This window comes from Epinephelus lanceolatus, chromosome 12 (assembly GCF_041903045.1).
Source record: "Epinephelus lanceolatus isolate andai-2023 chromosome 12, ASM4190304v1, whole genome shotgun sequence".
Lineage (NCBI taxonomy): Eukaryota > Metazoa > Chordata > Actinopteri > Perciformes > Serranidae > Epinephelus > Epinephelus lanceolatus.
Window position 1 is genome coordinate 23,171,311 of NC_135745.1, and position 13,914 is coordinate 23,185,224.

At 40.9% G+C, this 13,914-nt stretch overlaps 1 protein-coding gene across 1 annotated transcript in view; it reads left to right on the forward strand.

The window, feature by feature from the left end:
• The window catches only part of col6a1 (collagen, type VI, alpha 1), a 48,607-nt gene that overhangs the window by 11,288 nt on the left and 23,405 nt on the right, over nt 1–13,914 (forward strand). The window contains exons 15-24 of the mRNA XM_033650242.2: nt 1,817–1,879; nt 3,189–3,251; nt 3,339–3,392; nt 3,494–3,529; nt 3,617–3,679; nt 3,939–4,001; nt 8,662–8,724; nt 12,667–12,729; nt 12,873–12,923; nt 13,004–13,039. Coding sequence (XP_033506133.1) covers nt 1,817–1,879; nt 3,189–3,251; nt 3,339–3,392; nt 3,494–3,529; nt 3,617–3,679; nt 3,939–4,001; nt 8,662–8,724; nt 12,667–12,729; nt 12,873–12,923; nt 13,004–13,039 — 555 coding nt within the window. The remainder of the gene's footprint in view (nt 1–1,816; nt 1,880–3,188; nt 3,252–3,338; nt 3,393–3,493; nt 3,530–3,616; nt 3,680–3,938; nt 4,002–8,661; nt 8,725–12,666; nt 12,730–12,872; nt 12,924–13,003; nt 13,040–13,914) is intronic.

Here is a 13,914-nt window from a genome sequence, read left to right on the forward strand (position 1 = left end):
TCATTGAACGCCTTAGGATCCCCCAGGAGGAGCTGCCCATAAGCACAAATGTGTTGTGCACTGTATTATATCGTGTTTGGATCAGATTTTCGGTGGTTTATTAAAGAGACAACAAATTAAAAAAAACAGTGATAATGACAGTGATGGCAAAATGCTATTCTCTGTGGCGACAGGAGGATATCTGTCAGGGCCCTGACTCACCAAGCCAACAATCAGGTCGTCAGTGAGCGTCTGTCACCCTAGTTTTTGCGGTGTGTCCCACACCGTTGGCATTTGTCAGCCCTTGTTGACTTTTTGTCAGCCAGTCCAGCATGATAGATTAGCGTCGGAGCTGGCTTAGCCCATCAGTGAATGAAATCACTCTAAATGGCAGTTCAGCACAGCGCACAAGAAGAGAACCGGAAGTGAGGAAAGTAAACAAAGGGCTAAAGTAATGGGGGAGTGAGATCACAACAAACTTGTTGTAGATGAGAGAGAATAATTCTACGCACATAACATAGGTGCAAGGTGAGCAAAAAACAGTGTACATGAGGCAAAAAGTAAGTAACCTTTGTCAGGTCAAAATGATCAGGTCAATTGTGATTTTAATTGTGTTTTTAATGCTCTGTAAGTGTCCTTGAGTGTTGAGAAAGGCGCTTTTAAATAAAATGTATTATTATTATTATTATTAATTCATTTGACATGGTGAAGATCCAATTAGGATCGAAACGGTGGCTTTATTAAACTTATGTGGTGTGGAATAAGTGTGCAGGATTATTTTTTTTTAGCCATTCAGCTCTTGAGCAGAAACGGTGCGTAATGGTTTGTGGTATTGTTAGCCTACGGACAATAAACATGATTTGTTCTTTCAACATTTGGTTTGTTAATAATGTGCTAACAGGCTAACTAGCATCTTGAATCCATTTTGTCAGTGTTCCAATTTCCCTTTTTTGATGACAAATACAGACCACCACCTGCGGGTATGGAGCGTTATTTCCTCTTACACAGGCACAGAACGTATGCACTAGTTAGCCGTTGGCTTTGCAGTGTGGTCAAGTGCAACTTTTTGGCCTAGATACAGGCAACGCAACAGTCAGCCTTTGCCGCCTAGTTCTTTGATGTTGGTTTAGTGTGTCTGGGCCTTTTTGAACCAGAGTATACAGAAGAAGTTATGCAGAGGGAGACTGAACAGGAAAGGGAAGGGCTTTCTGACAGCAAGATGGAGCGGTGGAAATATTCTCAATGTAGCATCCACTTAGACTGATATTGATTTTTATTAGGTAGGCCTTTCTTTAAGATAGCTAACATATGTTTTGCTGCTACTCCCATCCACAGCAGTACATTGCTTAGCTTCTGTGTCAGTACTCCTCCCTGCTTCTCCAAACTGGGGGTGTGCTGACTGACATCTTCTATAGATAATATCACGATGGATAAGTATCCCATTCGACCCCACTCCAAAAAAATCCCAACTATCCCTTTAAACCCCCTGTTTATCAGATACACACGCTCTGACAGGCCATTTCCGTATCAGCCTGAGGCTCAGCCACATTGTTTACACATTAGCCATTAGCCACAGTTGCATATTTAGGAATACCACCCTCATTGGGGCCCTGACCAACATCGTGCCCTGCGTCTGGATCCGCCTGCAGCAGACCGAGGCCCTTGGTTCTTAATCACTGCTGCGTTTACATTCTCTGCTGTCAGATTGTTTAAATGAAGCCATAAAGTCACACTGTAAACAAACGCGCACATGCACAGCGGCCTCAGAGACTGAGTGTTGTGGCTTCAGCTGCTTGTGATCATGTACTGAGACTGTCTCTGTGTTTTCTGCTTCCAGGGCATGCAGGGAGACCCTGGACCAAAGGGAGACCCTGGTCCTTACGGACAGAAAGGAGAAAAAGTAAGATTCAAAGAACAGGGTCTATTTGCTGCGCAGGCAGTAGTCCAAAACAAATACATCACAACACAACACAAGATCCATATCTCCTACACTGTAGAGGGTGAGTGGAATGGATTTTCATTCCTGTCCCATCCTAGTCCCGTGTTGTGTTTTAAAATTATAAAGAAAATAGTGTTAGCACTGAATATTTCTGTATAAAAACAAAGCACATTTTATTAGTATAGCATAATGCTAAGATAACTCCTATCATAACAGCTATATTGTACATGTATTTTAGTATTTTTTACATTTTTATTGTAATGTTTTTGCCTGTTGCAGTAATATGTTGACTGTGTGCACCAAACACCAAGGCAAATTCCCTACAAGTGAAAACCAACTTTGTAAAAAAAAATTATTCTGATTCTGACTGCTACAACCATGTGTCAAATAACTAGTGCTTAGTCTGTTAGCTCGATGTTAACACATAAAGGGATAATGGGACGTAGCATCACGATCATGATATTATTATCTTAACAAACGATCCACTTTACTTCCCATGCCTAACATAAAACAACGTGTGTTCACACATACAAGCATATATTTTTTTCTATGCACTGTGAAAGCAAACTAGTAGCTGCTGACTTCACATTGTAAGCTCAATATTGTTATTATGATTCTCCTGCTGCCTGCTCCCAAAAACGTTTTGTCCCATCCTGTGGGTCACAGGAGGACAGTGAGGGTAACAATATTTGAAATGGACACATCTATTCACATACATACAGAAAGTATAAACGTGGTTAATGTATGGTTAATGTTAGATAGGGAGACAGAGATGGATGGAGCCCTCTGTCTGTATTCTGCGTTCATTCTGCCCGTATTTGTGCACGTTTCCTGAAAGCTTACGGATACAGATGAAACGGAGCAGTACCACCAGAGATCGTGGAGGCAGTGTGGTGTAGTTCAAGCAAAATACGACCATAGGAGAGCACAAAGAAATTTAAATAATGGCGGAACAATAGTTAAAAGAATTCTCCATCCACATGTCGGGATGTATTTTATGGCCTCACAGACCACCACCATCTACAACGCTACCTCAGCTTAATGGTACTATATTACAACCTCCTACGTTGTTGTCTCGTTTGCTGTTCCTCCGTCCTGATGGAAGCATCTCCAACACTGACAGTACATAAACATCAAACAACAGACCTCTGTTGCTGGTTGCTACTAGCGAAGCGCCATAGCTCCAAGTTAAGACAAAAACACTTGTGCTCTTGAAGATTTCGAATCGCCTCTCTGTGTTCTGTAATAACACATTGTGTGCTTGTTTCAGGGAGATCCCGGAAATGACGGTGATCCAGGAAGGCCTGGAAACTACGGCCCACTGGGACCTCAGGTAAATCAGCGCAAAGAGCGCGATGACAAAGCACAAAGTGTATCACACGAAGCAAGAAATATGACATGTTTTGTTTGTGTTTGACAGGGTGAGCGGGGCCCTCGCGGAAACAACGGGGACAAAGGAGAACGCGGTGATGATGTAAGCGATGAAAGTCCTGACAACGCCAGAAAGTTTGCGATCTTTATTGTCTCATCTAATATCCTGTTGTGTGTGTGTGTGTGTGTGTGTGTGTGTTTTAGGGCGCACCAGGACCGGATGGAGATCGCGGCGAGGGAGTAAGTACGATTAATATTGACTTTTAATGAGTGTTACTGTGTGACAGCTGCCAAAATATGTGTTGACATCTTTAAAATCCCTTGTAGGGACAAGTTGGAGAGAAGGGTGAGCAAGGTTCCCGCGGAAACAGAGGTCCAAGAGGAGAGCCGGTAAGTGATGATAAGGATGATGAAAAGTCTCTCGGGGTCTGTCTGATTTTAGCACCTCCTCCTTCATGGGAAATTCTGTTTGGCAGTTGAATCAGCCGCAACCACAGCGGCCTTAATGGAATACTGTTTTCATAAAGTCACTCCCCGTGAACTGCTGCTGATCTAACTTTGTTTAAAACTTGGCTCTGTCTGCTTCTCTTGTCTATTGTTACTGTCTTGAACGTCTTTAGGTTCATACGTTTGTTCTTTTCCTTGCCAGGGAGATCCAGGACCCCGTGGAGAGCAGGGGAGGGAGGGCTCAACTGGCCCCAACGGAGAACCTGTAAGACACACTCAAATATAATCACACACACTCACACAGGAGCTACAGTACCACTGTTCGTTAGCCTGTTGTGTAGAGTTTCAGCCCCAAGTGTGAACCACCCACTTTCCTCCCTGGCAGCATCCTTTTCTTTCCAGTCGGAGAGGAGGAGTGTGCGCATGCGTGCTGCACTTGTGCATCGATATTTCATGTTGCGGGGGAGTGTGTTGGGCAGGAGCTTAAACAGAGGCGAACCTGGCTGCTGCCCCAGAGTCCTGCCCACTCCCCCCATCTCCCCTCTCTCATTCTCATATTTTCTCTCCTCCCAGGAACATCGACACTCACTCTTTCCCCTCTGACTCAGTTCTTCTCTCCATCGGCCTGAGCCAAAGCCTCAGTATGGTTTTCTTAATAAGGCACCAGGCAGTGTAATAATAATAATACGTTACAAGCATTAGTTGTGGTAACCTCCGTGATGTCAGAACTTTCAATGGCTCTTTTGTGCTTTTCTGCTGCGCCTCCTCTCCTCACCAGAGCTGAACCAACCGTAAAGAAGTGAATAGTACAGAAAACATGGAATAACTGACATGTGGGGCCAACCTCATACACTCAGGGAAAAACTGTACATGCGGTAATGTGCTGCACATCATCTGCACACATTAAACAAACCACAGACTATATTACATGTACAGAGCACTTAATGGTTACAGTGTTTTGTTTAACGTTAACATAAAATTAAAGACACACTCTTTTACATTTATGCAAAAATATTCATTTCAACAATGCACATCCACATAGATGGATCCTGTTTTGATTTAACTCTGATTATCAGACACTGAAAACATGGGCAGTTAGCCTTAAACAAATGTTTAAAAAAATAGCCTCCTGAACTCTAAAAGTTTCCCATTTACATCCTCATCAATACATTAACAGGGTTCCTGCAGATCCTTAAAAAGTCCTTAAAAGACATTGAATTTATTCATCTAAAAATAAGGCCTTTACTGGTATTAAAATATCTTAATTTCTCAAAAACTAAAATGCTAAGACTTTCAAAGTAGGTAAATTAGTAGTAGTAGATTTTATTAATTTTTTAAATAAATTAATTTTATGTTAATTTATTTTATATTTTATTTTAATTTATATATTTATTTATTATTTATTTTTATTATATATTTGTTTTATTTCATATATTCATTTTATATTTTATTTTATTTTTATTTATTTTATTTATCCTTTTTTTGTCAATCATTGCATTGTAAAATCTCAAAATAATTGGTGACATCTATTTTTCTTAAATAATTAACTGAATGCCTCTTGCATTAACATCTCACAGATCAGGATAGCGGAAACTACGATGGAGTATTAGGGCCACATTGAAGAAAAAAAATTTGGGAGATTTGAGAATAAAGTCATCATTTTACAAGAAAAAACTTGTAATATTACGAGAATAAAGCTGTAATTTAATGAGGGAAAAAAATTCATAATATTACGAGAATAAAGCTGTAATTTAATGAGGGAAAAAAATTCATAATATTACGAGAATAAAGTCATAGTATTTAAGGAAATAACCAACAACAAACAGAATGGGTCAGAGGATGAACCTGCTTGTGGCAGCTGCTCTTTGTCTCAGGTGTGTTACCTCGACACACACATTAATATTACGAGTTTTTTCTTGTAATATTACGACTTTATTCTCGTAATATTGTGACTTTTTCTCAGTTACGACTTTATTCTCATAATATTACGACTTCATTCTCGTAATATTATGACTTTTTCTCAGGACGACTTTATTCTTGTAATATTACGACTTCATACTCGTAATATTATGATTTTTTTCTCGTAATATTATGACTTTATTCTCGAAATCTCCAAAAAAAAAATTCTTCAATATGGCCCCAATACTCCGCCGTAGGAAACAACAACACTCATATTTTGTTTCTGGCTGTGATATTTAGAGCAGAGGATCCACACTGCTCACAAGCTGTCACTGAACTCTGGATGACACCGGGAGGTGCAAATCAACCAAAATGGGCTATTTAACCAAGATTTTGCAGCATGGCTGACACCAGTACAAGGCAATGCATACAGGGCTAGTGTATTTTTATGCAACAACAACAAAAAATTGAAACCCTGCATGATGGGAATCAAGGCAGTGGAATCCCACACACAGGCTGAGAAACACAAAATAGCCAAGAATACATGCCAACAAACGGCAGGTATTTCCTAGTTTTGGTCTCCCTTCATCTCTGACATGTAAAAAAATGTTTTATGTTAGAATAAACATTTTGGCCAAAGTTTCCTAACCTTATACAAGGGTTGTCGCAGTCATGGAAAACCTGGAGAAGTCATGGAATTTGTAAAAATCATTGAAAGTTTTGGAAAACTTGTGGACTTTTGTTGAAATTAATTGGTACAGTAATCTGGGGAAAACCTTTCATGTCATGTAACATTTTTTTAAGTAACTTTAAGTAAGTCACAATATATCGTTGCAACATCGATACTGGGATGCGCAACAGTAGCATCGAAGGATGTGTAAAGTCAAGTGAGGCTAATCAACAACAAATGGAAAACTTACACGGTTCTCATTTTCCATGATTTATACCGGCCAAACCTTCTGCTTTTAGATGTTATGTATATATTTGATGTAGCGTGGCGGTGTTTGTTACAAGAAGCGAGACTCTTCTGTATGTGTGTGTGTGTAGAAAAGCACCGTAACCAGGCCGTCAAGTGCAGCAGACACAGTGAAGTACATGCTTTTCCAAAATTGAAAAAAAAAATATATATATTATAGGTCCTTGAGAAGTCATTAAAAGTTTTGAAATGTTCATGTTTTTCTTTCTTTTGTTCTAGTTGTAAATTTGGTCTTTATTTTCAATCTCAGTGGCACTAAAAACTCTTAAAATGTCTGAAATCTAACTCACCTCAAGCTGCAGGAACCCTGGTTAAAATGATTTGTTCCATTTCCACAGTGTGACTTCACTGTAAGGACAGGACTGAGGTACTGCACGTAGCAGCTGGGCCCAGCTGTTGTTTGCCAGGAAATAGGGCCAAACCAAAAGCTAACACTTCTGTTAACTACAACAGCGCCTTGTTTTCCATTTCTATAAATTCTGTGTAAAATGCACAAGATACAGTGTGTAAATTAGTCCGCTTGGGAGGTTTGGAAAGAGTTTTGTTTTCGGGTTTTTTGGGGCGGATTTCTGCATGATTCACATGGGTCAAATTTATGAGGAAATCTGGGTTAATCTGGGAAAATCACATACCTGAGTTATGTGCAGGTGTACTCCAGGACACAGTGACATCACTGTTGGGTGTGGTTACTGTGGGTGGTCCAACAGTCCTTGAAACAGTAAACCAGGGGGCAGTAATAAACTTATTTTCAGCCACGTATTAAATATCTCTTTAGGTTGAGACAATTTCAGGCCTCTGTTTCACCAGCCATCAAATTTTAACATTCTGCTGATGCCAAAGACTCAGCGGGAGCTGAAGCTGTTGAATGCTGACAATAACCATTGTCATATCCAGCGGAATTTTTTCCATTGCAAAAAAAACGACATGGTCATCGGTGAAAAGACTTTTTTTGGTTCAAAATAGGGCTGAAAATTCTATCACAATATTTTTAGGCTATATCTCAAGACAAGATATATATCTCTTCAGAAGCACTTCATCAATGCTCGTACTGGGAGACAAAACCAAACCAAATGCCGTCTCTGATGCGACAAAGTTGTAGGGATGACTTCTTATTTTTTTCCAGAAATTTGAACACAATGACATTTTTGATCAGTAATCATCAATATTATGGATAAGTGGGTTAAGGCAAGCATTAAACTGATAGAAATGTCTGGTGAGTTGATACATTTGCATCACTTACAGTAACTGTAACACAGCCATTAAAACAAGGGAAAAAACACCATTTATGCCACATCACGATACAACTATCTCCAAAATCTAAGACGATATATAGTCTCATATCTCGATAACGATATAGTATCTTCCTATTAGCCAGCTCCAGCTCAAAAGTAAAAGTTTTTTCACAAACTATTTAATTAAGTTGATTAAACGTTCACATTTAGACAATATTTCACTGTGATTTGCAATAATGAGATTTTTCATCCTGTACAGTGTGCAGATTAATAGCCTGACTAAGAAATCACATGCAGATTTTTAAGTTGACACTCAATATTGCAAATCCTGATGAAATAGGGTTTAAATGTAACTGTTTAATCATTGCCTTCAAATAGTCTGTGAAAAAACGTTCAGTTTTGACCAGTGCAGTATGAATTTAGAGAAATACCTGCAGTATCATCTCTCTTTCAACATACAGCTTAACATATTGTCATCATAATTTAATTTGTTTTTGTGACACACTGATGCTGTAACTGCATTGTAGCTGTTTGAAAAGAGGGTGAAACAAGATCTGAGACACTCAGACTGAATATCAGTCTGTTTTCAACCGGAAATCAACGTATCTTTATTTTAAAGTTATTACCAAGCACAGCAGTTTATTAGTATAGAAGTATGAAAAAAATAGTCTTAAAAAAACTTTGCCTCTGTGTTGTAGGTCGTGTTGGTTCATAATGGTGTCACAGTCTGAGGCCAGTTTTTTTCTGTTTGCTTTATGTGGTTGTTTTTGTCTGCAAAGTGTTTTAACGGTGTCATTAACGCTGTTGTTGTTTTCCAGGGCGAGCCTGGCAGAGCTGGGTCTCCTGGCTACAGAGGAGATGAAGGACCACCTGGACCAGAAGTGAGTCCAACAGGCCACACACACACACATACACACACACACACACACACACATGGACTATTTATATGCGTACATTTAAACTTAAACCATATTTACTCAATCAGACTCTTACTATTAGTGTTTCAAGTGGGCGGGGCAAAATTGGGAAAAGGTGATGTCACATGCACCAATCAGGATTTAGAAATGTGGGTTGTTTGGTCACTGTTAAAGGGCCAGTGTGTAATATTTGGCATGGTTTATTGTCAATCTGAATCTGAATCTGAATATTCTACCCATTAATATGTTTATACAAGTGTATGATCGCTATAAAATAAAATTCGTTTGGTGGACAATCCAGCCAGCCAGAGAACACGTTTCGCGTGTATAAATTAACCAACGAAGACAGCGGAAGGAAGGAAGAAGGAGGTGGAAACAGCAGAGTGTTAGTAGTTCGTCGATAGAGAGTAGTGAAAAGTTTTTTTAGTTATAAAGTTTGCGAATGGACCACACTTACCACGCAACAGGAGAGAATGAACCCGAACCGTCATCTGCAAGGAAAAGAAGACGCAGCTTCACTCCTTGTGATGCACTCTCTGCGGCGCTTTTCCTCCTGGTGATATATCTCCCCAACGATGGCAGCAGTAGCACCGAATCCCATTCTGTGCATTCAGCCTCTCTTCTCGCCCGCTCAGCATCAAACACATGGAGTTCCTCATCTGTATGCTCCGGCTCAAACAGGTATGGCTCTGGGTCTGTGTCCGCTACAAGAAACTCTTCAAAATCGCGTTCAGAGTCGTCCATTGCAGCTATTATAGTCCGGAGATATTGCTAGGCTAAATAAACAGCTGAGTTCTGTTTACCGGCTACGCTGTCAGTCAGTGTGCGGGCTGGAGATTGGCGGAGCAGAGAGGGGAGGGGGGTCCCCACTTAGTATGGCAAACGAGTATGTGTGTAAAGTTAGAAGTGTGTCTGTTACGCTAGAAGAGTCAGAGTTTGGGACGGAGTCTTTTACGCCCTGGAGTGTTACCAGAGTTTCTGGAGTGCTCAAATAAACAGGCCTTTTTCCTGAACGCTCCTCTGGTCTCCTGCTTGTGAGGGATTCATTACAATATCGTAACATGGTTTAGATTTCTAAATAAACATTCACCTTGTCGCTAGACAGACCTACTCCTGAAAAAGTCGTGCGCAAGGCTTTTTGTCCCTACGAGGCCACCGTCATTTACCGGACGGGAGGGGTGAGCGAGTGAGCCCTGCAATCTAGAATTTGACCACTGATGTCACTGTTTTCAACCCATTTTACACACTGGCCCTTTAATTAAATCCAGTGGTGGAAGAAGTACTCAAATGTTTTAGCGGTACAACAGTGTGAAGATACTCTGTTACAAGTAAATACCCTACATTCAAATACTTAATTAAGTAAAGTACAAAAGAGCTCTTAACAGTTGATAAAAATACCTTTTAATTTATTAGTGTCTTATTTAGTAATGACAATGTTTAAGTTAAACTTATAAGAAATTATACCAAAAGTTGTTTTTAAACTATGATTTACACCAGGGGTTCCCAACTGGTGGGTCACGGTTCAAAAGTGGGTCACGGGTCCTCGCAAACATATCAAGTTTTTAAAAAACACACTTTAATTTGAAATACGGCAAATTTTCGGCACAGCTGTTGTTGGTGCTGTCTCCTGCTGTAGACTGAGTGACTAACAGACAGCTGCTTCACAAAGACAACAAACTAGCTCGACGACATGGCCAAATGCAAGTAACCCTAACCCTGAATGATTAAACTGTGTGGACCTTGAACTAATGACCAAGGCAAAATCTGGACCCTGTGGCTGAACCAGTTGGGAACCACTGATTTATGCTTTTTAATGTTATAGCAGTTATTAAAGATTTGAAGCTGCGTTTTCAGGAGCTTTAAAGGATCACTTCCCCTCCCAAATGACAATTTGTATGTCAGTTACTCACCCTGTGTTACATCAGATTTATGAAGAAAACTTTGTTTTTCTTGCATGCATCCACAATGAATGAAGAATCCGAAAATTTGTGATGGATTGAAGTCAATGGGGTCCACATTTAACAACAACAAAACTTTATTTAGGGGCCGTACACATGCCACGTCTTTAACTGCTTCGAAAACGTGAGGTCAGGTGCTTGATGCTACTCTTAGCATCGCTAGCACAGAGCACTGTGGCAGGTTGCGTCTGAGGTTGCTAAGCAACCTTAAGAAGCACGGTATCAAAGCCTACAGACCTAAAATCCTGAGTGCAGAGCTGATCTTCCAGGCGCTGTTTGTGTGTAGGCCTGTTGTCCATGGGACAGATGTACAGCTCTGGCACGTCTATATCTAGTGGATGTAGCCTTGGTCAGGAGGAGAGGTCACCAGGTGGTACCCAACCCCTTAACCACAACACTCTTCAGTTAGTGGGCCTGCAGTGGTGGCCAGGTCACCACCCCTCCCCCCCAGACTTCCAGCAAATGTCCTCCCTCTTATGCCAGAGCCAACAGGAGACTCTTTCTGCTGCCTCTCCCAACATTCGAATTGCACTTTTCCTCTTTTGCACTCTTATTTCGATTTTAGTCATCAGATTCCACACTACGTCAAAAACACCCTTGGTGTCACCCATCTTGGGCCACTTGACTTTTACCTTAATTGGTTGGGGTGGCACTGGAGGTGTCTTGGATGTGTTCTTGGGTAGCTGCAGGCACTATGGGTGCTTTCACACTGGCCCTGTTTGGTGTGGTTCAATCAAACCCAAGTGCAATTGCCCCCTAAGTGCAGTTCTTTTGGGCAGGTGTGAACACAGCAATCGCTCTTGGGTACGCACCAAAACAACCGGACCGAGACCTTCTTGAAGAGGTGGTCGCGCCTCATTTTCAAACTGTATGGTTTGACTAAAATGAACAATGACAGCAATATAGTCCACGATGACCAGCGCTAAAATCAACCTGCATAGTTGTCCCTCCATTGTGACATTAGAAAGTGTCACATTTGTCTTACAAGTGTACTCTTCTTCAGTGTTTTGTTTACTTCCTGGATTTTACCCACATGGAAATTCTGACCAATCAAGAGCAGCTTTTTTGCCCGAGGCATTTGATCTGGTCTGGCTGTAAATGCTGCCGTGAGAACATGAACCAATTGTAGACAATTATGCAAATCTGCAACAAAATTAGTCCCTGAGTCGGACCAAAGCAAGACAACTCTAGGCCTGAAAACATCCTGAGAGATCACTCGAACTGTGGTGGGCTTCCCATCTAGCAATCTCCTGAATCTGTGCGGTGTGCATGTATCTCTCCTCATCCACACTTGGACTTGCTCTGATGTATCTTGAGCCCTAGTGCACTATGATTGTCCTACCCAAGTTGTGTTAACAGATGTTTTGATGTAGTTTTGCTGATGTTAAACACGGTCCCAATTTACTTCAGTTCTTTAAGAATGTTCTCAGTTTTTGGATACTTCGTTCCCTGTGGAGGCCTGTGAGAAAAACAAAGTTTTCCTTACCAATTCAACGTAACACTGGTGGAGTGACTGATACACAAATGATCATTTGGGGGTGAAATAAGGCAAGGCAGCTTTATTTATAGAGCACATTTTGTTACAAAGAAACTCAATGTGCTTTACATTAACAAAACATCAAGCACAGTATTCCTTTATGATTTAAGCCCCCAGCACTAACTTTTAACCACAGATTTAACTCCAAAACCCAAAAACTCCAATCAAAAATCTGCTATTATCATAAATCGTAAATATTACACACATTATCACACAATCCAGGAAATCAGCCAACATTAACCTGTAACAGATTGTAATAAATTGTTGTTACATAAACCGCTGAAGTTCAGGGTTTTTTGTTCACACACACACACACACACAAAACAATGTCCTCACAACATCCAAAAGTTTTCAACAAACACATGTCCCATTTCATATGTTTCTAATCTCATAATCTGTTTCATCTCTCAGGGACCCAAAGGACCGAGAGGAATCAAAGGAGCTCCGGGAGACAGAGGCCAGATGGGGGAGAGGGTGAGCGTGGGAGACAGAGAGCGGGGGTGGGGGGGTGTGGGGGGGGGGGGGGGGGACAGATGTGTGCCATCCATCATTTTCCCTGCCATGAGGCTTGTGTATGCAGATGGATCTGTAAGTGTGTATCGCTCTGTTAATTTCAGGGAGTAGATGGTGCGCCAGGAAATGGTACCGCAGGCTGTCCTGGTTTCCAGGTGAGTGTTAATGCATGTCATGTTTGACACACTTTGCTCAGAGTAAATGTGTATATTCTGAACGTTTATGTCTGTTTTAGGGTTATCCTGGACCCCGCGGAGACCCTGGTGAGCCGGTAAGTTATCTGTCAAATCTCTGTTTTAACTCGGAGCTCAGACTCTGGGCCAGTTTGTGTTTAAACTGATGTAATGGAGTTTATTACACAGTATATTTAAAGCAACTACAAGGAGTTTTTCACTGGTTATGACACAGTCTCAGTTTAATACTGATGATCAGCAAGAAGATTGGCAATTCCTTTCTAGTTATTCTTAAAACATGTCCGCAGGTTCGATTCCCCACTGAATCGGACAAATCGACTTCAGCACGCAGACCGGAAAGGCCTATGTTTACATTTTCCCGGGCAAAGTTTGGCAGATAGTTGTATGTTAGCCGGTTGAAAGGAAGCAGGAGCAGATTTCTCTTCAGAGAACTGATTTTTGTGTGTGTGGTTATGGCTGCTACTGGGATCAGCAAAGAGGAAAAGACATGACTTGACCACAGAACAAAAAAAAAAAACTAAAAGGGCCGGTGATAAAGCACGGGCTCAACTTTGGTCGGTCGTTCAACAGATGGAGAGAATTGCAGGATTTAAAAGGATTTAAACGTGATCCTGAATTGGCCCTCTTACTCCTAGACACATATCTCATAGTATTACTGAGCAATCAAATTTGTAAGCTCACCTTTTTATTGTTTATTGTTAATTTGGGTCCTCATTAGTTGTTACCAAGGCAACAGCTACTCTTCCTGGGATCCATGTTAAGAAAATAATATAGACACGTATATTTCACATACATGCATACATAAATACTCCTAAATCACCAACCTCGGCCCCACCCACCCCAATTAAAACATTATACTGTAAAACTTCATTTAATAGCCCGGGCTATTATTTGCTTAAATCACTGAAATCAACAGGCCTATATTTGGGACGGGCCTTTAATTCCTTTCACA